A 26,935-nucleotide genomic window follows, 5' to 3' on the forward strand; every position below is an offset into this window, starting at 1 on the left:
TACAAACATGGTGTACATGTCGCTGTTTCGAGTCGAAAATGTGAAATTGAAAGATTGGTCAACATTTACTTCAATTGCATTGGATTAGGCCGCAACAAAGTTTAACCCCTGAGACTCCTAAAGCGTCAAGTGGACTCGAACACTTCACCCACCCCTCCATCGACATGGTAGATAATGAGTGAATTCAAATTTCTGGGCGAACCATCCCTTATAAATGTCGATCAACTGAATCTAGTGGAACTTTAAAGATGTTCTCTCGATGATCCGAGCATGTAACTTCAGTTTTAATACTGAGGGTTGTAAATAAATGATTGCATCATCATTACACATAAGGGGACACATGCAGAAAACACAGATATTTGACCCTGATCTTTAAAACCCTCTCTCTCTCTCTCTCTCTCTCACTCTCTCTCTCTCCTCCAATAGGAAACTGAAGGACGGAACAAGGAAATGACCTCCAGCCAGTCCAATGACATCACGACGTTCCGGGTTCATTCATGCGGGAGCAGTTTGAGAGGAGCACCGACGCCTCTCCAACGCTTCGGGGGTTTTAATGGAGGCACGGACGAGCTGCTGACCGAACACCCGACGGAGGGAAGCGGATCGACGAGATGTCGGAGGAGAAACAGTCTCCGGTAAGTTTGTCTTGACACTTCTGAGCCGGAGGTTTTGAACCAGACATGAGGCGCCTTCAATCACTGCTCCCTGCGCTGGCGACCGCCATTTCCGCATGCGTCATCGCAGGGAGCGCAGGGGATTGGCTCACGTTTCCGTCAGTTTCAGTGCTCTGATTCCTATTGGGCGGTAGGAGGCGGGAGGGGCGGGGTTTGTGAGATGAGTAGTGGACAAGCGGTTCTTCTTGAGTTTGATTCCCTGGCTGCTGTGTGGTTACTAATGACGCCTCTGACAGTTCCATGGTTTGTGACTTTTAAACAGACGTGACTCAGACATTCGGCTCAGACACCGAACAGAAACACAGCTGTTGTGTTTCACTGCGTTAGAGACAGTTCAACGAACTGCACGTTTCCTGCTCGTCAGGGAGGGAAACACGTTTTCATGTTGTCAATTTTGAGTTTGTAAAGTGTCTTGTGCTCTATTGCACTGATGCCGAATGAAAGTGTGTCCATCGTACGCTCCCCTGAGAACACACTGAGTGATGTGCATGGGGTAGTAAGATAATGTTTGGCTGGATACAAGTAAAATGTTAGATTTCTGAGGTAAGGGTCTTGACAAACTTTGACATAATGACTTGATGAATATGTGAATCCATAATATCACATGAAGAACATAAAGAAATGTTTTGTTACAGATAATCTGACATTTTTAAAATGCTGAACATCCCACACCAACGTTATATCAAACCATCAGTTGATATCAATCATTATCACTTCATATCATATTATTTCTTTATTAGCAGAGAATGACACTTGATAAAAAGAGAAACAAACAAATTCACAATATAATAACAATATTATTTTATGGAATCCTCATCTCCTCTTAGCAGACAAAGTCAAAAAATAATAAATAATTAGCAAGTGTCCTTTAAAAAAACAAATCACTTCTTCATCACCATTTTTAAATACAGGAGGAATACTTGTAGATGATTCTTAAGATAATGTTTGTGCAAAGTGTTAAGAATATGACCCTTCATTCTGTACATAACTATTTTAACGGATACTCAACATTCCTCTCAAGTAACAGCAGTGGGAATTGTGATTTGAATTTTCATAGTTTTAGAGTATTATTACATTCAGAAAATAAAGAGTGTAAGGAAAGAAAGTTTCCAACACAGTGTATTTCAATGACCACACCTTATACCCGTGAGCTGCTCCTCCCTGCCTCTTGTAACGGACTCGGGTGAATTGGCACACTTATCTCCGGGGACCAGAGATATCTTGGGGTGGAGATCTTGAAGAAGTGGGGGTGGTTCCTGGTAAAAAAGACCTCTGTTTAGTATCTAGAGGCCATATGACCTCAGCACAGCTTCTTACCAAGACACAGCAGGCATTCCCAGCCACACAGAGCACACAATAGCCTCCACAGTGCAGACACTCTGTACGGACTCAGAATTATGGAGAATGGACCTTACAAATACGTCACGGTGAGGCGAGCAGAGAAAGTGTTCCGTTTGATGGACATGAGCCAGAATATCAGGAAGAGTTTTCTGGAGATAGTTAATAAAAGTCTTTTAGTCAACTTCTCTTTTTCCCTTGCAGGACGGGAATGGGAAGGTTGGTCGGGTCATCCGGATCGGAACCCGCAAAAGTCAGGTAAAGTACTGCTGTGTATTTCCAGTTCATGTTTTTCGGCTTCGATGAAAGTGTGTGAACTTAGATCCTGCAGAGTCCTAATGTGTCAGTTAACTGTGAGTTATCTCGTGCACTGCTCCTGCATGCTGCTGTAGATACACATAGAGAAAGATGTCTGGAGCTCTTCTTGCAGAGATAACATACACCACAATGTCTTCTTAAGATAACTGTTCTCCTCCAGTCTGATATGAAGGTCATTGACTCTGTTTTTAGAGGGTTTTTTTGTTGTATTTTTAAAAAAGTATCAAAAGAGTCCCGCTAAAGTTGAAGGTTTCTGTTCTTTTCTATCCCAGCTGGCTCGCATCCAGACTGACAGTGTGGCGGAGAAGCTGAAAGACCTTTACCCTGACATCCACTTGGAAATAGGTGAGAATCCTCCCAGACTTCAGTTTTATTGGTTTTTTGTTTTGTTTTTGAGAACAAAAAAAGATGTGCACGTAAAGTACACATTTTTTATTCTGCTCCATAAATGTCAATAACTCAATATACAAATTTTTGTCTGACTCACTGATCAGCAGTTACGGTCTTGAAGCCATTCATTACCCACCCCCAGTGTGTGTTACTTCAACTTAATGTCCTCTGTGTCATTACTGGGGACAAATGACTTGTCTTCAAAAAACCTGTGGATCTGTGTTTTCACCATTCTGTGTGTGTTTTTTCATATTATTGAATCGTTCTATCTTCTCTTTCAGTTGGCATGTCAACGACAGGAGACAAAATCCTTGACACGGCGCTATCGAAGGTGACGCTTGCTTAAATGAAGAATGCACACATCTCCGGCCACAGCTGACAACTATTGTTTATATCAATATATCGGCTGATTATTTTCTAGATTAATTGCAAAATATCCCAGACAATACCATCCCCAATCCCCGTACAACATCCCAGAGCCCAAGGTGACACATTCAAGTAAAACCCTCACATTTAAGCTGGATCCCTGGCATCGAACTATTCGATTCAAAAAGCTTTTTTCCCCAAAAACGTCAAATTGTTCAGTTTTTTAAAGTAAGAAACAGAAATGCTTTAAAAAGCACCTCATGTTCACTACTCACTGTAGAAATGTCTCATTCAGTGTAACAGATGGATGTTAAATAACAATGTGGTTTGATTGTCCTGCAGATTGGAGAGAAGAGTTTGTTCACCAAAGAGCTGGAGACTGCTCTGGAGAAGAATGAGTGAGTAGGACCTGTGTCATCTGTGGCTGACACCACACTGTCTTCACATCATTGTTTCCTCAGCTGACACAGACTGTTTAACTGAAAGGGCTTCACTCCGGAAGACTCCTACTTTTTGTATTGAAGCTGCCATTCAACATCCTCTCACTTTGATTTCCTCTGGTGCTGCACAGCTCTCTGATCTGTGGCTGCTTTGAAGATATAAAATATGTCACACCATTGAGTGGTTGTACTATAGTATGCATTGAAACATAAAAGGGGCGTGTATATGACTGGGTTCTTCTGTGTCCTACAGGGTTGATCTGGTTGTTCATTCACTGAAAGACCTTCCCACCACTCTGCCTCCAGGATTCACCATCGGAGCTGTGATGAAGTAAGTGCGCCACCTCTACAGCTCTCCACTCCAATCTCAGGACAAGTCAAATGTTGCTGATTGTCCGTTCTGCAGATCCCTATAGAATTTTAGGTGTAGACTCTTTAAGGTTGTTTTGACCTGACCAGCTCACCGTGCTTTGTTTTTATTTTCTTCTAGGAGAGAAAATCCCCATGATGCAGTGGTTCTACATCCAAAAAATGCAGGGAAAACTCTTGATTCTCTGCCAGAAAACAGGTGAGGCACAATGGATGGTCTCTCTAGTTGCACTTGCTTCACAGTCATATCAAAGGTATGAATAACTTGACCTCATACCGTGTGTTTGTGTAGTGTGATCGGCACCAGTTCACTGCGCCGCGCTGCTCAGCTGAAGAAGAGATTCCCCCACCTCGTGTTCAAAGACATCGTATCCTTCAAGAAAACAAATGAAAGCAGCTGAAAATGAGACCGAACTTATTTGTGTTTTACCACACAACACACCATCTGTTTCATATTCAGGTTTAAGGAGATATATATATATATTTCGAATGAGGAAGGGTGTGATGGTCAAGCCAAAGTTTCTGTCCTTAGCTGTAGTCCTCAGCGTGGAAACCTGAACACACGTCTGAAGAAGCTGGATGAGAAAGAGGACTTCGCTGCCATCATCCTGGCTGCTGCTGGCCTCAGGAGAATGGGCTGGGAGAACCGGATCAGCCAGGTTCAGTTCTGACCATATCCTGGTTCTCTGTTTAAAGTATTCCTGTGTGACCTTTCTCATTGACTCTATTTCTTTATTTTTCACTGGTAGATCCTGGAGCCTGAAGACTGTATGTACGCTGTTGGACAGGTAATTGGAACATGTGACTCATACAACAGGAGGATGATTGATGGATGATTGATGGTTGATTATGCTAACATGTCTGTATGTCTTTTTTAAGGGGGCTCTGGCAGTGGAGGTACGGGCCAGAGATGTAGACATCCTGGAAATGGTGTCCGTCCTTCACGACGCTGACACTGTGTTGCGCTGCATAGCCGAGAGAGCTTTCCTCAAACAGCTGGTACGCAAGCAGACACAGATTCCACCACTCATTTCCTTTTCTACGAACATGGCAGACACAGTGTATTCAAATAAAATGTTTGCCATTTGCAGGAGGGTGGCTGCAGTGTTCCAGTGGCTGTAAACACCGAAATAAAAGACTCACAGGTAAGATTGCAAAGTTTAGACACACATTAACAGCAGTGCATCATTCAACAGAACATGAGGAGGCTACAATATGTGTGAAGACACACTGCAACCTACGAACCAGCATTAACAGGCACTTGAATAACTGAGTCACTGTTAGCTTCTTGCTGTAAACCAGTTTCTTAGACGTCATTTGAAAAAAGACACCTGGTTTATGTTGCTGTCAGACAAGGGGATCGAAGAATCCGAAGGGTTTCCCAGAAAAGCTGGTAACCTTCCCCCCGGAAAGATTTGCTGGTCACAAATACACATTATCAGGTTTCTAAGCATCTTTTACAGAAACACGTGTGCATGTCAAACTTTCAGACTGCGATAGTAAGCTGAGCAGTTTGATAGAAGTACAGATATTTACATGTGATCGTGCATCTATTGTTTCAGATTTAAATCTGTTCTAAAAATTCGAACCAAAGTCAGACATACACTGAACTGTGTAGAGCCTCCGGACTTTCTGGGGACTTTCCTGGTTACACTTAATGTATAATGTTAAACAAGATAAATACAAACCTCGGTGCAAACATGGCTTTTGTCTGTGCTTCATTGTGACTATGCTGTTGATGGAACTTGCAAATGATGCCTGGTAGATAGGTGGTGAAAACTAGCTGTTCCATTTTCATGAATTCACTCAGCAGGACATGTTCATGTTAGCCAGCCTCTGTGTAAGAGATCAAGTGATGTTATGGGACTCATTTGGGTCTGAAGACTACGAGTTTAAAAAATGAAGAAGTCTGGGTTAAGATAATAAATGTAAATGTGACAGTTGTCGTGTTTTTTCAGCTCTACCTGACGGGAGCAGTGTACAGCCTGGACGGATCCGACAGTCTGAAGGAAACCATGCAGACTAGCATCGCTGCTACTGCTGACAAGGTAACAGCCAAACATCAAAAATCAGTCTGGATGGAACATGCAGTCAGTGGGAAATCATCTTTTTTTCCTGTGTGTGTGTGTATGTGTGCCGTATCACCTCACACACCTCACTTTGACAATGTGCCTCTGTGTGACAGAGCTCAGAAGAGGTGGACGAGCAGGTCCAGCGAGTGGGAGTGACAGCCACCAAGATCTCTGGTGAAGCTCAAGACAGAGCTGAGTGTTTGGGGTTGAACCTGGCCAACTTACTGCTGAGCAAAGGAGCCAAGGAGATCTTGACAGTGGCCAGGCAGCTCAATGACGCAAGGTAATGCTGCTCCGCTGAGGGGCGGGGCCACGCAGCTGGCTGGGTCCTCACAGTCTTCTGTCAAGTAAAAACTTGAATTCTGTTTTTTTTTTTAATGTTACACATTTAAATTGAGCTAAAAGTGTCAAATGGTGCCGTTTATTCCTTCTGCACCAGATGAGCTCGTTCAGCAGCAAATAAATTGTTACACTACTTGGACCAATGTTGTGCTCAGTCTAATAAAATGTCTCCTGTCAATATCAGTTTGTTCAGAGTCAATGCAGGGTGCAGCACTCTTGGTCTTGGTTCCAGCCTGTTCTTACATATAGTGCCTCATGGAGCTATCCTCAGAGTCACCGACAAACCGCCTGTGATGAACAATCGGAAGCAAAAAGGCCTTCAAACACTGACACAAACCCAACCCTCAGCACTTAGGCTACATCCATACTATTACAATTTAGTTTGAAAGCTGTTTTCAAGCTAAAACGATCTCTGTCCACATCAGTTCAGTCATCGTCCATACTAGCACCCCTGAAAATGCATATCACATAACCTCTCATGTACACTGGGCATGCAGGCGCCGCTCTACACAAATAATAGCTCGTCTCATAAGCATGTAAGCAGTTGTATCTTTTTAAAATACAGAGTCTAACTGCACATCAAATGTTAGCAAAAACATCAGGGTCTGAGATGAGAGCCTGACGAATCAGAGGCTACATCATGACCGAAAAGACACAATCAGCAAGTGGGTGTGTTTGTCAGTTTCTGTCTGTCCAGACTAAAACACAACCAGTTTTCAAAGTAAAAGACAGAATAAGACCTAAAACTCCGGGGTAGTGTGGACGCCAGGCGCATCCATATCAGACTTGATGTGTTTCCATGAAAATGTAATAGCATGGATGTAGCCTTAGAGTACCATCACTGGCTGATATCCTCATGGTGAAACCCTGCATTGTTTTTAAAGCATATCTCTACACATTCTTAAATATTTTTCCAGTATTAGTTTCCACAAACAGGTAGAAAAGGGTTGTTAAACCAGAGTTCCTCTCTTAGCTTTTATCTGCACTGGTTTGAAAATAGATGACTTGATGGTACCAAAGACCAGTTTCAAAGCACATGGGCACATTCTCCGTGTTTTGGCTGGTAATTATACACTCGGCTCATTTAGGTGTGAAGGTTGTGAAATGTAAATATAAATGTAATTTCAGTCGTTCATTCATCAGCTCTAAACTCCCTGGAGGTCGATGATTTTCCACCTCCACAAGTTGATCAGGTCTCATCCACTGGAGTGTATTGAGTTTCATCATGTGAGCCTCCTCACACTGAGGTTTTCTTTCTGCATGATCCTCATTCAGCTCATCTAGATTGTAATGAGGTTTACCACATTTTCAGAGTATGCTAGCTACCTCCACAGAGAGAGAATTTATTTCATATACATGACGCTGTCCCGAGTATATTTCATTATAATTTTTCCAGTTTTACTAAACAAGCGGAGAATCCATGTTAAGCTCTGGGGTTCTCCCTGCATCTGCTCTCAGTTTTCTTGCCTCTGATTTTAAGTGTGCTCTGGGCTGCCGTGTAGTGTTACTTTTTCCTGTTTATGCTTTGCTGATTGCATCTTCAAACAATGGTTGTAATATCTGTATCAGACTAGACAGCAGACGAGGTTTTAACTAAATGTAAATGCTACATTTGTGGTTATACAGGAGTAAAATAAACAGTTTAAAAGGTGAAGGACACAGACGCACAGCAACTTATTAGCTGTCATGTGCTGGCTATGAGGGATACGACTGTTGTGTAGAGTTAGTAAGCGAGACAGACTTTATGTAACTGAAAATAATGCACAATATTACTCTAAACCTTATCAGTATATTACTGTTGTATCGCCACACTCTGAACACATTATGAACTCGGCCATGTTGATGGTACCATGTTTTGCTGAATCACAACACCTTCACCTAACATGAGAAAAATCATCATAATGACTCTGTATTCATTTTGACTTGTCATAATTACACCTGTGTCTCCTGAGATGGATCTCATATGTATGGTTTAGTTGTCTTGAGATAATCTAAGTTATTATACAATGAATTTAAATCATTAAACTCATAAATATTGAATCTGTATCTACACACCTGCACGGTATTTATGCTGTAATCATGAGTTGCTAAGTCATAAATACAACTTAAATGATTTTCATCCAGACCTATTTAAAATGTAAGCAGTTTACATGTTTTTCTAATGTTACTGATGAAAACCTGACGCTGTAGCAGACCATAATGTTGCCTAATGAAATAAACGTGTATGATTGGTCAGCTTTACTATAGTTTCTATCAAAGTGCCAGCTGTCATTTTTGCCTGAGTAAACTGTATACGCTGCCTTACAACTGCAGAACTAAGAACCTTTCCTCTAAAGTCACAGTACAGTTATTCTGCAGCAGTAAACCCACAGTCGGTATGTTGTTGATTGCCTTTGTTTTTTAGGTCTTTATTGTGTATTATACTTAATTAAAACCTCCTGAGACAGGTGGTAACATCAGCCATAATTATTTTCAGCTTTAATTTCTGCTTGAGTTAACATTCAATGTTCTTTTATTTAGATTCTGTGTCACGGTAACTACATGTTTTGCCACATGTGGAAGTCATGTCAAATTAGAAACACTGATGTGAAATAGCAAATGTCAATAAAGATGTGTGTGTTATACCCGACTGTCCAGTTCTCCTTTAATTAACCAAACCTCAGATGACAGCACAAACACTTGTGTTCAGACCAGTGGCTGCATTTAAAGATGCTCGACATGTCTCCCCTTCCTACCAACATCCAGAAACTAAACCAAACTCTCAAATGAATGCTGATGCCTCGTGTTGATGATGTCATGTGGAGCCAGATGAAGCTGAGGTTCCACCGATACACACACTCAGATAATTTGATTTCAGACATGACCTGCAGAGGATCTCCAGAGGATAGGGACCGGACTTTGTCCGCAGTTTGCCGTTCACACATGCAGAGAGAGATTGTCTCCTCATATTCATCTATTGGCAGATGAAAATAATCCCAGTGATGTTTTCAATAGTGTGTTTGATCAAAATTATATGAATTGTTGTTTTCTTTACCCTAGAATGAGCCCTTTGTATTTAAAGGTCCAGTGTGTAAGATTTAGGTGAAAGGGAACTATTGGCAGAAATTGAATGTAGAATAATCCTCATGATGTTTTCACTAGTTCATTTCATCTAAATTGTATGAATTGTAGTTTTCTTTATCCCACAAAAGGCCCTTTATATTTAAATACTTTATATTTACATGGAGGGGACCCTCTCTACGGAGGCCACCATGTTTTTTACATTAGTCCAGACTGGACAAACGAAATACCTTTTGAGTTTTTATGACAACTGAAGCTACCACAGGTTCTTTTTCATGTTTGGAAGTGGAGGGAGAGGTGAGGGGTGTTCAGCTGCAACATGCATCTTCCTCAGTAGAAGTGACTCAATTCTACAGACTCATTAAAGAACCAAGAAACAGTTGAAATAACAATCTCCTTGGAGGAAATAAAGTCAATTAATGTTCTGTGACTTGGTTGTCAGAGAGAAAATAAACGGGTGGAAGATTAAATGTCTGTATCATCACGAAGACAACAGTCTATGCAGACACATCACATCACTCCTGTTTATATAGTTTCCATCCAGGCTTAATGATCGCGCTGGTTTAGCTCAGTGGTTACTTCATCAGCTTTCTCATTGAGAATAAACGATCACCAGTCCCTCACGGGATCGAACCCACGGGCGCTGTCCAGTGTTTTCTGTCTCTCCGCTGTCTCCTTCTCTCTCTCCTTCTCTTCACTCCTCCATCACCTCCACACTTTGTTCTCACACTGAACTGCTCTTTCGCTTATTCACCAATAAAACGTCGAACTCTTATGTTCTGAGTGAAACCAGTCGAACGGAGCTCTGACAGATCAAAGCACGGTGGTGGCTTTGATGTTGTTGTTTTTTATTCTATTCGCCACGAGGGTTGGTTGAATTTTATAGTTTCCTGTCAAATGTTCCAGAAATGTTTGCGACGAATTCGTTAAAATCGTGTTGTCTCGCGCGCGATCACGCACCTCAACGCCACGCTCAACACTGACCCCTCCCGGCTCAGTCTGTCATTGTACCTGCGTCAAGTTAACTACGTTGTAATCTATCGTGTCAAAATAAAACCATCAATACAACAGGGAACTTGTTTTAACTTTGTGTGCCCCTGCTAATCAGTGAATACAGGATGTATAACATACACAAGCACGTGTCAGGATAATTTGTTCAATGTTTAAAGTACACACGGTATTATTTTTTCTCCAAACGTGTGTGTGAGTGTTGTATTGTGCATTTTGTGCACGTTTCAATTTTTTAAAAATAAAAAAGAAACTGGATATACGTAGCTTGACTTCCTGTGGCGCATGCGCAGAGGCGGCAGCTCTTTGTCAGGTCTGTTGACAAATATCGGGGGAGGGACCACTGCGGCTGTGTGAGTAGATCTTTGTTCACTCTGGAACAAACTGAGCTCAGATCAGATCTGCGGGGAAACTGTGGCTCGGTCGTTCTGGTTCCACATCGCGTGTAGCCGCTGCCTCCACTGAGCTAACACGAGGCGGAAGTGTTTTTAGGAAACATCTGTAAAAACCTCTGGGGCCCGAGTCGCTCTGGAGCAGAGAGGCAGGATCTGTGTCGAGCTGGCCCCAGTGAAGCACTGCGTTTCCGGTGAACCCGCCAAAATACACTGAAACGTCACCGTGTAAAAGAAATGTCAACACTTTGTTCTTTATTAGTTTCAATGAAATTACATTTTATTTATCCAGCACCTTTCATACGTACAATGCAGCTCAAAGTGCTTCACAATGAAATGAAAGACACGTTAGCAATGAAACAAAGACTCGGGGCAAAAGCATAAAACTAGTAAAAGGTAGAAATAAGAAGTGTAAAATAAAGACAATGGGTTAAACAAAGGATATCATTAATCAATAGCAGGATCATAGATATAGTTATTGAGTTGTTTCTATCAACACATAAAACATATTTATGCAAAACAAACACACAAAAGGACAAAGAAGTAAAACAAAGAATAATGCATCTGTGTAGAGATTAAAATTTTCACATTTTACAGATTTTATGGAAATGTACCTAATCTAACTATTGTCGTTTCTTTTATTTGTATCGTTGTTTTAATCAACAGTGCAGGAAATATATGTGATGGAAAATAATACTGTTTACAAATGACAGGATTTGTATTTACCAGAAAAATTGGAAAAACATTTACAAGGTTTAGAGACGAACAATATTATTCACTCTAAAATGTTGAATACAGATGTTATATAAATATAAATCTCTTTTTTATGTGTCTGTTCTGAATAATATGAACGGTAGTTTTTCAAGTTCTCGCTTTTATTGTGACAGCACAGACGCCCAGTTTCCGCTCTCAGCCTCGGTAACCTTCTTCTTCTTCGCTGCTTTTTTTTTTTTTTTACTGTGGCTCAGCCTCAGCTAGCTGCTGCTGCTATCGCCTGGGGTTCAAACCTGTGCTGTTAAACACTGCTCCACTGTTCCGCTGTGCCACCGTGCCGGTCCGAGTGTCCCCGGTGAAACGTATGAACTTGTCTCGCGGTGTGCGGCTGTGGGAGCGGGTGAAGGCGCTCTCCTCGTTCAACACTGGGCAGAAATGAAGAGGTGGGTGAAGCCCCGCGCCATTGTGAAGCACCAAACACAAACATGTCGCCACGAGCGTCCCTGTTATTAACTGTGTGTGTGTGTGTGTGTGTGTGTGTGTGTGTGTGTGTGTGTGTGTGTGCAGCCAACAGAAGAGCCCCGAGCCGGATGGGAGTGTGACCATCAACGAGGAAGGTGAGAGGGATGTCACACTCACCCACTGACTCAGGGTTTGGTTATTGTGTTGTGTTTAAAGTTCTCAGTTGATGTCACACCTGTTCGTGCCTTCACCAGACGAACAGTCACTGTGTTGACACGTTTCTTGTTCAGTGTTCAAACAAGTCGTGTGCGTGTCATCACCTCTCATCCCTCTCTTAATCTTTGGTTTTACATGTAGTCACTGGTTTGTTCACATATCAACCGTAGAGGGTCTTTTCTTCCTCACCCTGTTTTTTACTTCTTTAATATTCACGTTAGCGTCTCCTAATCTGATTTCCCTTGTGTTGTTCACGTGTTAATTTATAACATCCTGTACGATGTCCTCAGGTTTGGGTCAGCCTACTCAGATGACGTTGGACCCACTACAGTTTAAACATATCTACGCTTCTCAGTGTCGGTTGTTGTTTGTAAAGCCACCACCACAATATCAACACTGACCTCCACGTTATACTTGCCGTCAGCTGCTGTCAGACATGCACTGAACACAAAAAGTTCCTCTTCATTTCCTCATTTTAAGACCTGGTAAAAGCACAGACATGCACATGGTTGTGTGAGGATTACTGCCACACTATTGTGAGGTTGACAGGTGCCCTCTTTCCCCAGGACCTGTTTTTGACAGTTGTAAACCGACTTCGGTTTGTGTGGCTTTGTGCCCCTGCAGGGTCCGTGGCCACCGCTGAGGATCCAGCAGCTATTGCCACCATTCAGTCTGCAGCCACGTTCTCTGACCAACCCATCAAATATCTCTTCAAGACAGAAGGAGCAGGCGGGCAGGTAGGAAGGAATGTTTTCAAATGTTTTGTTAAAACAAACTGGACATTTTAAATCAACCTGTGTGAGGTTCTATTTCAAATCTGTTAAGTGTTTTATTCCCGCCAAGAGGCCTTTGAGCTGACATAGTCACGATACCCCGTTGTCAGACACGATCTCAGGAAAATGTCCGGGAAAAATGGGTCCACTTCAGGTTCCACAAGCTGTTTTCCATCATGAACTCTGGAGGATGTCCGCACAACTGATCCGGACTTTCTCCGGGGTTTTCCTTTCATATATGCCCAATGCAGCAGGAGATTCTCCACTCAGAGAGACAGAGGCAGGGAGTCACGTATTCATTATGCTGCGGAGATCTCATGTTTTTATTTCGGCTCTTATCACCAAAAGATCTCTTGACATCTTGTATCGCGTGTTAGAAGCGTCATCATCAATGCGGACATGTGGAGTTTTTACTGAGGCGCCGGCTGGAGAAACTCCTGAGAAAGTCTGTAGCCTCTCACTCATTTGAGTTCTCACATACAGAATCTCTGGACATTCTCCAAAGTTCAGTGCACATCTGAAAGCAGCTGATTGTTTTGGAAAATACACAAGTTCCTACGACTGACTTGAGTTTGTACTTGAAAGAAATATAAAAATATATTAATAACAGGTTTTCTTCATTCATATCATTGTACATACTCAGATTTCTTGTCTTCACTTTACTAGATAATCGTGTTAGTCGTAACCCTGGTATAAGCTGTCGTGACCCATGTAAACAGTGGTGTGTGTGTGTGTCACCTCCATTGGAGTAAGATATTGACCACTCAGTGTAACGTGTTGTGTTGCAGGTGACCTACAGAGTGATCCAGGTGTCAGATGGCCAGTTGGAGGCCCAGACAGACGGAGCTGCAGCGGTCAGCCTCGTCGCTGGTTTCCCCGCAACCAGTCAGACTGTCACACAGGTGAGAAAGTCACAAACTTTTTTTTTGTCTTGACCAAAATACAGACCCTGTTCAGATCTGGTGAAAAGATCTCTCCTGGGTAGGTCTGGGAAACCTCTAGCCACATTCCTTTCACCGTTGTGAACACAAATGCCTCCTGGGCCCCAATATGAAGGACGGCCTCCTCAGCCCAGGTCCTCTGACCCACAACAGTTTCCAGAGGGTTTAATAATGAATCCTGGCGTCCTGGGCTGACCCCCGAGGTGCCATCTACTCACTGACGGCCCTTTTCAGCTGCTATTACCTAACAATCAGCATTTGGTTTAGTTAAAACCCGTCTTCTCTTGCCATGGAAAAACAACTTACGCCAGATGAGGCTGGTTGAAATGGTTAAGTTGTAGCATCTAACATTTAAATGACAATGATACTTGACTGATATTCTTTAAACGTCTCTTTGACTCCAGGCTGTGTTCTCCCAGTCGGAGGGGTTGGAGGGAGACGGCAGTGCTGAGACGCAGTACACGTACTACCCCGCCACCATCGCAGACGCCACAACTGGCACCATGGTGACCACGGTACAGGCCTCTGACACGCTGCTGGGCCAGACCACACCCACAGGTAATCACTCCACATGCACAGTGTGTATTTGTGTGTACACTGTGTGTACACTGAAGCTAATACATTTAGATTTCAACACTATTACATTGGATGTGTAAAATCTAAAAAAGCAGTAATAATCATTCACTTCAAGTAAAATCACTAATATTTAAGTAAAGTAAAGCAATTTTTTAAAACTATTTTAAAGGGGAAGTTCATAGAAAAATGAAAATTCACGTATTATATCACAACTAGTCCGATGGAGGGGTGGTTGAAGTGAGTCAGGCTTTATGTTGCATGAATTTGTAAAGATTTAAAAATATATATTATATATATAAACTTATTCTCTGCAGCTGACGTCATTGTTTTGTTTTACAGGGCAGCTCTATGTGATGATGTCTCCCCAGGAAGTTTTGACGGGATCCAATCAAAGGACAATCGCACCTCGTACTCAGCCGTACATAGCGTAATTACATTATGATCTAAAAGAATTACAGCCGTGTCACAGTTCACTGAAATACGTTGTGAGTTTTTAATGTAGAAAATCTTTCATCTAACAATTTAAACCAATTGAACATCTTTATTCTAATTTGTCTTCTAGGAAGCAAGAGGCTCCTCGAGGTTCCAGAGATGACAAACGGCGAGCCCAGCACAATGAGGGTTAGAGCTGACCGTCTGATGCGGTCTGAAGGACAAGATATTCTTTATAAATATTTGCTGCAAATATCAGTCTTGAATTCAAATGTTGTCCCAACAGTTGAGCGCCGGCGGCGAGACAAGATCAACAACTGGATAGTGCAGCTGTCGAAGACAATTCCAGACTGTAACGTTGACTATACCAAGACTGGACAGGTGAGATCAGCTCAACGCATCAGACTCTCACACAGGAACCAGGGCCCAAATTCATTTCTCGTTAGTCAAATACTCCTGTGTTGTATTTCAGTCGATTAGTCTCCACAAAACCTTTTAAATCTTTATTTTAAGACTTGCATTTCAAAATGCTCGGTTATTACTGCTCGTCTCTTTTCCAGCTCTAATTCAATAATCCGATCTGTTGTGGTTATGTTCCTGGGATATAAAGTTCTTGGTTCCTTTGGTCAAATCATGACCCAGTGAGAATGCTGTGTCCTCATGTTAATAAGCAGTCAGTGCACAAAGATGTAGAATCATCGTTACACTGGAGAGGTTGGAAAAAAAAAAAACTAAGAGCAATTCATGATGGAGCTCTGTTGTGTTTTGTTTCAGAGTAAAGGAGGAATCTTATCTAAAGCCTGTGATTACATCAAGGAACTCAGACAGAGCAACCTGAAGCTGGGGGAAGACATCGGCACTCTTGATCGTCTCAGGCACGACAACCAGCTACTCAGACAGGAGGTACATCAGCATGTGTTTTATAGTTTTATAGTGAAATTTGATTTTGTCACAGTCGCTCCAGCCAAGAATGAATTTATACAGAGAGTAACAAAAAGAGATAATATACACGTCTGTGTATTTACTGCCATTACTGTGATCATAGTCAAACTTAACATGTTTACACAGACAATAGAGGCAGGTTTGTTCAGGACTACACACGTCGTCAGTCCCCGCCTCTTGTCAGTTAGTAGTGCTCTTTGTGAAACCCCTCAGGGGAGGTAGGATGACGTTGTGCTTTGTCTGATCCCCACAGTTTGGGTGTATATATCCTTGTTTATGATTATAAATGAACAATAATTAATCTCTGTGTTGTAGTAAAGCAAAATACAACATTAAATAAAAATCTGAAACCCAGAAAACTGTCAAAGTGGACATTTGTGTCCAGCTCAGTTATCAAGAGATCAGTGACACACCACTGGAATACATGATTATCAGTCCGACATCATCATTTAAACCTGTTCTTACAGTTAAATGTGAAGTCACAAGTCAGCTGTTGTGCCCGTGTTCCTACATGGTTAATGTATTGTGTGTTGCTGTTGCTCAGGTGGAAGACTGGAAGTCCAAGAATCAGATCCTGAGGAACCTGCTGCGACAGCACGGTGTTGTGGGATCATCCAGCACAGACCCCCAGTGAGAAAACCTGTTGCCACCGGGTATTTGAGGAGATCCACATATGGGCCAAAAGAGTACTTGAAACACTTTGAGATACTTAATTTGTGATTGTACGTGCATGTGATAGGGGAATAAAGTTGAATATTGTCCTAAATATTCAAATCCAGCTTCTTTGCTAAAGGACAACCTTAAATATGATGTTTTTGAAGCTTTTTACAAAATTGACAGGATGTGTCTGAAAAGAGGGGGGGGAGGGGGGGTCTACTTTAACTTCAGTCTGAGGAGTAAAATCAGTTTAGCAAAGTCCTCATTGAATGCCTTCCTCCACAAACATTACGATTGTTCATTAACCTCCAGTTCTGTAAGCTCTACAACACGACTTCTCATGCCAATTCTTTTAACCTAGCCTCTGCAGTGCTGCGCTTCTCTGTATCAAATGCACTCATGTTAATGTTGCTGAAAACATTGTATTCATGCTTTGACCTGTTTTCATATTTTATCAATATCACTGACCAGTTGATACCAAGTTTGTTATCCATTCATAGTTTAGCTTTTTTTTTTTTTCTTTTTTTTTTTAGCTTTGTATTTTTGTATGTTGTTTCATGAAACCTCACTGGGGACAAAAATTACATTGCAACAATGTAACTAAGTAAATAAACAGGGGTTGTAAGCAGCAAGCGATTTGTTCATCTTAACCAGGGAGGACGGTCCCTGGATTAATGGTGTAGTGCACCGATTATGAATACGTGCTCCACCTCTACATCGCATACTCACGGCAAGACATCTATCAAACCATGTTGAAGTATGTGGATGTGGCATTCGCTACAGCTCGCCAAAGTGCACGTATATACATGTACGCCTACTTAAGAGAGATGTCTTTGCCCCATTCTTCATCAACATTTATTACAAAAAATTCAATAAAGAATAAAAAATTGAACTGAGTGGAAAATGCTGCTGAACGTGATGTTGTTTCATGTCTGGTTTGCGGGTCAGATTTGATTCACACAAAAAAAATCCAAAGGTCGAAGCTCTCGGATGGTTTGACATCGACTTCGGAGACAAACATCTATTTGTCAATTTGATAACTGGCACGATACATGTCACATGATTTTTTTTACGTGTAAAGACTGAATTTTGTTTCTGAGTGAAGGTTGTGGTTTTTAACTCTTTGTGAGCAGAGAATGACAAACGCCTGATAATTGGAATCAGAATCACTTTTATTGCCAGGTATGTGAACACACGAGGAATTTGGCTCCGGTTTTTATTTAGCTCTCCTAGTACAAACAAACAGAGATACAAACAAAACAAAAGCTATGTACATATAAAAAAAGCTAAATAGTTTACATTACAACATTACAACATTTTACAGATCTGGAGTAGATCAATATGTTAAACCTCCTCACTGTGCTTCCATAATACATCCCCATATTGTGAACCTTTGGTATATTACTATTGAAGAAATGTATAGTGAGATAATTAGATTAATTGCACATTTATAGTTTTTTAATATTTAAAGCAAATTATAACAACTACACAAATCTTGAATATCCTGTCTGGAGTAACTCCAGGAGCTGTGCTCAACATGCAGGTTCAAACTTTATCCTAGGTTGTGGATTTCTTAACAATAATATAGACTACCATGTTATCTTGATCTTAAACATCCTCTGTTTTATTGTGAAGGTTGTCACCGGAAGTGCGTGTCTCTTCACTGACGCTGGGAGAATCCAGCTCTCGGACATTTGTCCACCTCCAGGCTCAGTGCGTGTTGTCTCACAGGGACAGAGACACGGTGAGGACACGGGGATGATCTGCATCCTGCTGGTGGCCGGTCACGGCACCGTCCTGGAGACTCAGATCAAGGTGAGTACCCTGGAGGTTGCAGCAGAGGGGGGGTGCAAAGTCCGCGGTGTCAGTGCCCCGTGTCTCCGAACTTCCTCTAAGAATCAACCACTTTACCACCGTGCCGCTGGTCGGGCTGATACCTCGTGTCCTGGACCATCAGTGGAGTTCCGGTTCACACGTGACCTGAGAAAAGTCTCATCATTTTCTTGCAACTACCGTTTTATCACATCATTGGACCTGGTGCTCTTCAGCGCCCCCTGGCGACACAACAACAATGGAGGGGTTTGAAGGAGAGTTCATAAGTCAAGTTTATAGGTGCAACACATTTCAACAACATGGCAATTCAAAGTGCTTCACGTGAAATGTATAAAAAAAGCATTTCAGGCAACTTAACACAGTCCAACGAAAGAAGCTTTTAAAGACTGAAGAATGGAAAGAATAAATAGATAGAATAGGAAATGTTACTTTACTAAGAGGAAACACATCTTAAAGAAGCTAGTTTCTGTCACTGAGTTTGGCTCAAGGTTAAGATAAGATAAGATAATCTTGTATTAGTTGCACATCACAGCAACAAAGACGCCAGTGAGAAACACACTGTAAAAGTTATGTATGAGTAAAGATACAATATAAACACAAAGAAATAGGAACTATTTAATACAAAATAACCAGAATACATTGTAACAGTGCTGCACATGTATGAATTGAAGTTGCATGAATAGAAAATGGTTAATGCACAGTTAGATTAGTTAGAAGCCTGAGAGAGGTACGTGGTGTATTGTGATCACAGCTGATTATAAAGTCTAATATGTTGCGTATGTACTGACGTTATTTGGTTGGTATAATAACAAGCTGTTTTCCTACACCCTTCCTCACTCGCTCTCCTCTCTCTGCCCAGAACGATGACACGGGCCTGTACAGCCACCTGGCCGGGGTACCAAAGGCCCTGCTTCCTGGCACCGGAGGGAAGAAGATTCTCGACTTTTGGTGGGAAACCGTCAACATGTGCGTAACGGTGGGAGAGCGACCCGAACACAAACAGGCCTCTCTTCTGAGCACCTCCTCTGTCCCAAGTCTCTGTTGTTCCTGCGGCACACAGCTGATTGCATCTGTGATTTCTCCGCAGGCGGCAGCTGTTCTCAGAGGTGTACCTGGTCACTAACGCAGACAAGTGAGCACATAGAGAGCGTAAACCTCCCTGTGAAACTCTTAGAATCATTTGACCATTACTTTTGTTGTTAAAGCTGCTTGACTCACTTTGCATTGCCCAGGTACAAGCACTATGAGCGCTGGGCCACAGCTAACGACTTCCCAGTGGAGAACGTGGTGAATGATGGCAGCACGACGCTGGAGGACCGCCTGGGGGCCGTGGCCGACCTGGAGCTGGCCATACGCAGTCGCAAGCTGCAGGACGACATCATGGTGGTACGATACGAATCTGTAATTCATGTTTGAGAATATTCTGCTCTGTCACATTTCCATCTGTCGTACGATGAGGATCCACTTCCCGTGTGGGCAGATTGCTGGAGACATGCTGTGTGCGGACCAGAACTTTGACATCGCTCAGGTTATCCGCTTCTTCAGGTCAAAGGTGAGATTATACATACACACAATTATTGTAGCGGACATGAAACCATGCAGTATAATCTGTGCACAGGATATTTAGTGAAGTCCTGAAACTATCTCAGATGAACGACACTTTTTTCATATTTTTCAAATAAATAATCAGTCAGGGTCTTTTTGTTTGTGTGTGTGTGCTGCAGCCTGGAGAGCTCATCATTTACTATGAGTTGGAGGAAAGTGAGAAGAGCAGCTCCAGGGGCATCGTGGAGGTTTGCCCTGACACCCACAGGTGAGAACCATAGACTGTATATAAAGATACACACAGCAAATGTAGGTGTTTGATGCTCACCGCCATGCAGCAGATTTGATTTTAATCTGTTTTATGAATCAGGATAACTCGCTTCCTGGAGAAGCCCCAGGATGGTCTGACGTCATCGCGACTGGCCAGCGTGGTGTTCTACAGCATCCAGAGAGACACGCTGTCCTACCTGTCTGACTTCCTCAGCCTGCAGCCTCAAGCCACACACAGGACCTTCGGCCGATTCTGGGTTCGTAAGTGGCAGTAGAGCACCGTCCCATGTTGTTAACCACAGATCTGTTACTTCAGCAGGAAGGAATCCCTCTGGCCTGGTTCTGTTATACAAGATTTAATTAAATTCATACAATTTCAAAGACGAGTCACATAACTGAACTACTGAGACAACATCTGCTTTATAACTTCCTGTGTTGATTCTAATCTGCCCTCATATGATTTTGTTTTAATCTTTGTATGATTGACAAATGCTCTGTCTTCAGGAGTGGCTCATCAATGAGAAGCAGTTGGATGTGTTCGGGATGAAGCTGCCTACTGGCTTCCAGCTTATCGGACAAGTGGTCTGTATTCCTACTTCACATTATCACACTTTGTAAATTCATAGATTATAAGTGTGACAGAAAATCTTGTACAATATCCAGGAAAAGACAAATAGTATTTGAGGGGCGGAGGTCAAGGTTCAAGCTTAAATATTTTAGAGTGTGGAAGCTGCCATTACCCAGAAATCCTTTTAATAGATTTATTCTTAATCTCCCTGAAATCGTGTAAAGCAGCATTTTCTAAATACATTTCTTCCCTCAACATTGTGCTGCGGACGTCTCAGGGGCTGTCAGACTACACCAAGTGGCTCACTCACTACTCATCCAAGCAGCAGGCCAGCGCTGCTAAACCAATCACACGCAGGTCGTTTGCCAGGTAAGAAACCGCCGACATAAAATGACTCTCGGAAGTACGTTTCTGTTTCTTTCTTCTTTCTAATTCACAAAAGAAGTTTAGAAGTTAAAATGTGACCTGACAGATCCAGATGTTTATGATCTCACAGGGTTGGATTAATGGGGAATCCCTCAGACGGTTTCAATGGGAAAACCATCGCCATGTCCATCTCTAACTTCTGGGCTGAGGTCACTCTAGTGGAGAGCCAGACTTTGGTAATACACACACATCTATGCACAAACATGTATAAAAGATCTTCTGGGATATATTGTTTAAATGTCATGTGCATTTCTGTGATTTTGTTTTTTAAGGCTTTGGTTCCTCATCCTCTCAACGATCCTACAGAGTTTGGAAGCTTGCAAGATCTGTTCTGTATCAGCAGGAAGGAAGGGTGAGGACTCGGCATCTGTGATGAGCGGAAGTGCGTCGCTCACGTTTAGGCTCCTAAATGTTTGTGTTTGTCATTCAACTGCAGATACCTGGGGGGTCTGCGGCTGCTGCAGGCCACCTGCAAGAAGTTCTACCAGTTCTGCTCCAAACAAGGGTGAGATCAGTGACTGAGATAAAACTAAACTCAGATATTCATTTATTTAATCACACAGAAAAATGGCTAAAGACGATTAATATTTGTACTCAAAGGACGTGATCTTTCTTTAGAGCTCTGCAGAAGCAAATTGCGTCTTAGACAGATTATGTTAAAACCGATTCAATCTGCCTCTGCATGTTTTTGGGTTGTCTTTCGGTCCGTCCCATCCTGGACTCAAAGATGAACTGATTAGATTTTTGTCCCTGGAGGTCAAAGGTCACAGTGACTTCATGTGATTCTGAAGTCTGTGGTTTCAATCTTCTCATCCAATCCTCAGGAAAGTTTCTCATTGTTTCCCGTAATGAGAAACTATCACAAAGACACTCAAGCTCTGTCTCTGTCTCTGTCACTGCTGCTAATCATTCAACGTCTGCTGTTTAATATTTTCTGCAGTATTGCTTTGACAAAGCAGAACTTCACGCTGAAGTACGACACCAACATCCCTCGGCAGGTGGTAAGCATTCATTCACACGCTCAAGAAAGCGCCACAGTTCACATCCATGCAGTTTAAAGTGTGTAAACATGTTCAAACACTCCCCTGATGAGACTCTTTGTGTTTGCATTAAGGGCCTTGCTGGAAGCAGGTAAACAGTTCTGTTTCTTACCTCTGTGCCCCAATGTTTCTATTGTTTATGATTTAAAAGTGATTAAACAGATTCTTGTGCACAGTACATATATGGATTTAGATTCGTGCGTGTCTGTGATGAGCCTCCTGGAGTTGATGGGTGTAAGTGGGAGTTGTATAGCGCCAAATCATATTATACATTATCTCAAGGCACTTTACATAGTCAGGTCGATACCGTCGATATTGTAGAGAAACCCATCAGTTCCCACAATGAGCAGCACTGTGGAGAGAAAAACTCATTAACTGGAAGAAACCTCTAGAACCAGAGTCAACGTGGGAGTTCATCTGCCTCCACCGATTTGGGTGAGCAGAGAAAAATGGGGAAGAGAGGAGAGATGGGAAGGGGGAGTGGGAGAGAGAGACCGTGAGCAGTTGTGTAACCATCATATTCAAGGTCTGTCGGACTGGTTGTTAGAATGAAAATACAGGAGGGATATTTATATAGAGATGTTGACTCACACAAGTTCTCATACTAAAGAATCTCAGCCACCAGATGTGAAGATACAAAAGGAAAAGAAACAGAAAACTATTCCAACATTGTTAGTTTAATTTGTCATGGAAAACTTTTTTAGTTAATAATTGTCTCGTGTTTTCTTTTGTGCAGTGCCATTGTCTCAGCGACCCTGAAGTGCCTTATGAAATTCTACAACATCACAGACAATGTAAGGATGTTACTTATTTACCATATGTGATGGTGTTTCTCTCTTCACTCCTTGTTTGAGAGTTATTGAGTCTGTTTTAACATTTTCTTTGGTGTGATGGTTCGGTAACCTGTCTTTAAAGGACAGAAACAGATTGTGAAATGGTCGAGTCCCTTCACACCAGACAGTTACGGAGGATAACCAGCTCCATTATCACTGACGACTCGCATCGTCTGCATGGGGAATTTCAACTTCTGCCCTCTGGTCGAATGTTTACTGTCCCAAGGGGTCAAACAAAACGCTACAGAAATAGTTTTGTTCCAGCTGCAACGGTTCACTTGAACAGGTTATAGCCAAATTTGCACATTTGTCCTTCTGGAAGCATTTTAGCAGTTTTTGTTTTTTGTGGTCTTGTCTTCCGTCAGGGTTTTGTAATTTTCTAATTTGGATGGATGCCTTCTCTTGTATTGCTGCAAAACAAATCTACCTCCGGATACAAACGAAGTGACCTAACCTAAGTTAGCTGTGGAAGCTTTCTGATGCTATCTTGGATTTCTACAAGCAGTGATGATGATATAATCAGTTAGCCACATTCTTTAGTTATTAAGTGACTAGTGTATTTAAAAAGAAAAGAAAGAGGCACAGGGGCCCTTCAGCGGCCAAACAGTTTTCAAGTTGGGTCAATGCCCCCCTAGCACTGCCCTTGGATCCGCCCCTGCCCTACCTGTTACTTTACATGTTTTACATTACAGGATCTCCCCAAGCCAGTCCGAGCCAACTTCATCCTCAACGTGGAGACGGATGAACTCTTCATTACTGCTGGTTTGCAGGATAGAGTTGTTCAGGTCAGTACATGAACAAGTCCTGCACAGGAACTCTGACACCACATTGTCTTTTTACACATCCAGTAACATGTGATGTCCTTTTGTCTCTGCAGGTCTATGAAGGTTTGGTCTATATGGATTTCAGCAAGAAGCTCATGGAGGAGCAGGGCTATGGTACTAATGTCACTGATGTTTCATACAAAGTCCATGATACAAATACATTTCCTTTTTTTTTTAAGGTGGAATGTTTTTCATTCTCAGGGAATTATGTTTCTATGGACATGAGTAACCTTCCACTGTTCTGGCTGGCGTACCTGAGTGACCCCAGTGACTCCGGACGCATCCACAGCAACATCCGACAGCGCTGGCTCAGCGGTACCGTTTCATATCAAACATTACATGGTCACGGTCGGGTCACCACTTAGAGCAATAAACGTTTGAACGTGAGTTGTCTGACTGAACTCTGGTTGTCCATTGGCTTTTCCTCTAGCGCCATCATCTGGTCAAATATCCTTTTCAGTTTGTCCAACGGTCAGGGTAAATAGGTCAGTGTTTTAAATTTGGATTAAACAGATAATTAAACTGTAGATAGATCGTAAGCACATGTTCAGAAATATGGATCTATGAGGAATGGGAACAGATGGGACCTGAGAGACTTGACCTCTTCTCCAGCATGGAGGACAATATTATTATTCCACATACCCAACTAATGTCCCCCTCCTCAGTCTCAGCTGTATATTGTTCTTAGTGCTCATCTGCAAATGTGAGCATGCTAACAGGCTTAACTGAAAAGGTGAATACGGTCAAATAAAAAAATACCTGCTCAACATCAGCATATTTACGTTTTGAGTATGTTAGTATGTTATTATCGGCAGTTAGCGCACAGTTGTAGCTCAGTTCAGCCTCACAGAGCCGCTTCCGTTCGTTAGCCTTCTTTCAGTTTCAGTTCAGTGCCTTTTTTAATTAAGCTCACAAAGTATTTTTCACCTAACAGAGAAGCTGCAACAAAGTTCATGTCACGTTGATCCAGTCGCTGATCTACTTTTGTGTTTCTCTGTCTTTCCGCAGGAGAGCCTCTGGTCGTTGAAGCCATGAAGAATTTTGCTGAGCTGACTGATCAAGCGAGGTTGGTTTGTTAGATGTGGATTGTTGATCAAGAATTCATAATCTGAACTGAGTGTATTTCCAAGTAGGTTTTCACAGAAGGGAAGAATGCTTCAGTGTTTTGGTGCATAGAATAAGTACTGCAAGTCAGGAGGCCTTGGAGTAATACAAATATAAAAAATGTACAAACTATGTAAAATATGTTATTTAAAGGAATTAGTTGTACAGTTTTGTGCAGCAATATGCAAGTTCTCAAAATGCTGGAAAGAATATTTAAAATATGTGCAAGATAAAAGAGGCCTTGGGTTTTCTGAATTGTTGTGTAAAATGTTGAGCTCCAGATGCACAGTGTTGCTCTGGTGACGGACCTGCAGGTGTTGCTTTCAGATTAACTGTGTGTTATCTCACTGAAAATGTTTTTCCATCCAGGTCGGCCCTGCAGCACAGAGACTGGAGCCGTCTGGCACAACTGATGGACCAGAACTTTGAGCTGAGGAGGTAAACTGTGTTTTCGGATTGGAGGCATTCATGTAACGGTCAGACTCACTGCTAAAGTAACAACATATGCCACAGGTCTGTCTACACCGACGACTGTCTGGGTCCTGGGAATCTTAAGATGGTTCAGCTGGCGAGGCAGGTAGGTTCTCAGAGGTTCCACCGCCGGCTAAGAGCAGAGCACGGCTTATTGAGGAGAGATCCCTTTTTGTCTCCACCTCTGCCTGTGTGTGCCTGCAGGAGGGGTTTTTTTCTGTTCATGCATTAATTTATATGGTTTTTACTGGTTCTTGCAGTTTGGCTCAGCAGTGAAGTTACCAGGCAGTGGAGGAGCTGTGGTGGGTCTCTGTCTGGACCAGGCCAGACTGGTAAGACCAAGATCGCATTATGTGGAGTTTGTGACGTCAGAGCAAAAACAATCTACTCTTCTAAAACCCTGAGTCTAGTTTATAATCAATAGAAACAAACTCCAGTTTCTGTGATAATCAAAGACCAACTCATTCGGACTCTTTGTTTTCTTGCAGGGATTTCCATTGTTGGGATTAGTACCCACACAATAGAATATATTTCTTTGTTCTTTAGATACATGAACATGTAAGACCTTACCTTCAAAAAATATCTTATCTTTTCATTCAAATTAACCTTTATGAATATATATTTTGCTATATCTCTCTATAAATGAGGTCTTAGTTGTGTGTTTTGTATCTGTGTGTATTGTCTTTGTGACATCGGTGGCCCACTTTGCTGTCTGATGCTGAAGCACGCCTGTGTTCTGCCCACTAGGTGGAGATGAGGCAAGCTTTCCAGGAGGCCGGCTGTGTCTTCTGTGTCATTGCACCATACAACCCATCTGCCAGCGCTGCCGGTGGTCAGTACTAACCTCAGATCCCTGCTCGCCTCTGCCAGGCTCCTCGAAGCCAACTCATGGCCATTGGGTGGTTATGGACACAATGTGGTCCTCAGTGTGCCTGACAGAGTCCCAGTGTCATTTTATAAGGATTTTATAAGATCATGATTGTTTGTATGAATTTATCTGGAAGTCATAATTATAAAAACAATCAAAACACTGACTATCAGGATGACCAATCTTTGATGACTTTTATATTATAATTAATGACTGATCAGATTAAACAGATTGGTGACCTTGTCCTTATAAGACCAGTGAATCTGCAGGATTTCAAATTATTACCAGGTGAAATATTATTATTAAGTGAAGTGAGTTTACTTCCTTGTGTGAAATGTATTGTTAACAACAGTTTACATGTTTTAATTATTTTGTAGTGTAATTACTTTTCTATGCGTGAAACAATTGTATAGACTCAAAACCGTTAATTGTATTATTTTAAATTATATATTACAATTATATCATTATTGTATAATGATTGTAATCTGTGTACACAAATTAAAAGCACATTTAATAGCCGATGGTGTTTGTCATGAATATTGTGTAACTTAATGTGATTGTCGATCGACTGTCAAGTAACTGACTTATTTACTTCTTTCATATCTATTGTTATTTCAACGAGGTGTTGGTCCAGAATTTACTTCATTTACACGTATTATTGTCACCTAATA

General features: G+C 42.0%; 3 protein-coding genes across 9 annotated transcripts; all 3 read left to right on the forward strand.

Annotated features, from left to right (window-relative positions):
* Positions 1 to 436: 436 nt before the first annotated feature.
* Positions 437 to 8,933, forward strand: LOC109634583 (porphobilinogen deaminase). 3 transcript variants are annotated; one of them, XM_020095186.2, is made up of 14 exons: positions 437 to 635; positions 2,217 to 2,270; positions 2,603 to 2,675; positions 3,002 to 3,051; positions 3,429 to 3,484; positions 3,780 to 3,857; positions 4,017 to 4,094; positions 4,188 to 4,263; positions 4,441 to 4,554; positions 4,645 to 4,683; positions 4,775 to 4,894; positions 4,987 to 5,040; positions 5,854 to 5,943; positions 6,081 to 8,933. In XM_020095186.2, exons 1-14 carry the CDS (start codon positions 612 to 614, stop codon positions 6,252 to 6,254), a joined length of 1,080 nt encoding a protein of 359 aa, XP_019950745.1. In that variant the 5' UTR covers positions 437 to 611; the 3' UTR covers positions 6,255 to 8,933. The 3 variants fall into 3 exon arrangements, with proteins under 3 accessions (XP_019950745.1, XP_069391183.1, XP_019950744.1); XM_069535082.1 differs by lacking the exon at positions 437 to 635 and adding an exon at positions 1,903 to 2,101 and having other exon boundaries at positions 2,193 to 2,270; XM_020095185.2 differs by lacking the exon at positions 437 to 635 and adding an exon at positions 1,903 to 2,101.
* Positions 8,934 to 10,657: 1,724 nt separating this feature from the next.
* Positions 10,658 to 17,386, forward strand: usf1 (upstream transcription factor 1). Of its 3 annotated transcripts, none has more exons than XM_069535083.1 (11): positions 10,658 to 10,730; positions 11,738 to 11,926; positions 12,051 to 12,100; positions 12,786 to 12,898; positions 13,723 to 13,836; positions 14,280 to 14,433; positions 14,791 to 14,878; positions 15,014 to 15,072; positions 15,170 to 15,264; positions 15,658 to 15,786; positions 16,370 to 17,386. In XM_069535083.1, exons 2-11 carry the CDS (start codon positions 11,919 to 11,921, stop codon positions 16,457 to 16,459), a joined length of 900 nt encoding a protein of 299 aa, XP_069391184.1. In that variant the 5' UTR covers positions 10,658 to 10,730; positions 11,738 to 11,918; the 3' UTR covers positions 16,460 to 17,386. The 3 variants fall into 3 exon arrangements, with proteins under 3 accessions (XP_069391184.1, XP_069391186.1, XP_069391185.1); XM_069535085.1 differs by having other exon boundaries at positions 14,791 to 14,869; XM_069535084.1 differs by having other exon boundaries at positions 10,698 to 10,963.
* Positions 17,387 to 18,115: 729 nt separating this feature from the next.
* gkup (glucuronokinase with putative uridyl pyrophosphorylase) lies at positions 18,116 to 26,783 on the forward strand. 3 transcript variants are annotated; one of them, XM_069535081.1, is made up of 23 exons: positions 18,116 to 18,297; positions 19,175 to 19,281; positions 19,403 to 19,447; positions 19,548 to 19,701; positions 19,796 to 19,867; positions 20,040 to 20,128; positions 20,231 to 20,387; positions 20,635 to 20,712; positions 20,976 to 21,067; positions 21,195 to 21,300; positions 21,397 to 21,476; positions 21,561 to 21,629; positions 22,065 to 22,125; positions 22,239 to 22,255; positions 22,901 to 22,958; positions 23,690 to 23,782; positions 23,875 to 23,935; positions 24,023 to 24,136; positions 24,830 to 24,887; positions 25,295 to 25,363; positions 25,439 to 25,502; positions 25,657 to 25,728; positions 26,144 to 26,783. In XM_069535081.1, the coding sequence occupies exons 1-23, from the start codon at positions 18,241 to 18,243 to the stop codon at positions 26,237 to 26,239; spliced, it is 1,869 nt and encodes a 622-aa protein (XP_069391182.1). In that variant the 5' UTR covers positions 18,116 to 18,240; the 3' UTR covers positions 26,240 to 26,783. The 3 variants fall into 3 exon arrangements, 1 of the variants encoding a protein (XP_069391182.1); XR_011244616.1 differs by having other exon boundaries at positions 18,120 to 18,297; positions 24,023 to 24,306; XR_011244617.1 differs by lacking the exons at positions 25,439 to 25,502; positions 25,657 to 25,728; positions 26,144 to 26,783 and having other exon boundaries at positions 18,120 to 18,297; positions 24,023 to 24,204.
* Positions 26,784 to 26,935: the final 152 nt, after the last annotated feature.

Source organism: Paralichthys olivaceus, chromosome 11, assembly GCF_024713975.1.
Source record: "Paralichthys olivaceus isolate ysfri-2021 chromosome 11, ASM2471397v2, whole genome shotgun sequence".
Taxonomy (NCBI): Eukaryota; Metazoa; Chordata; class Actinopteri; order Pleuronectiformes; family Paralichthyidae; genus Paralichthys; species Paralichthys olivaceus.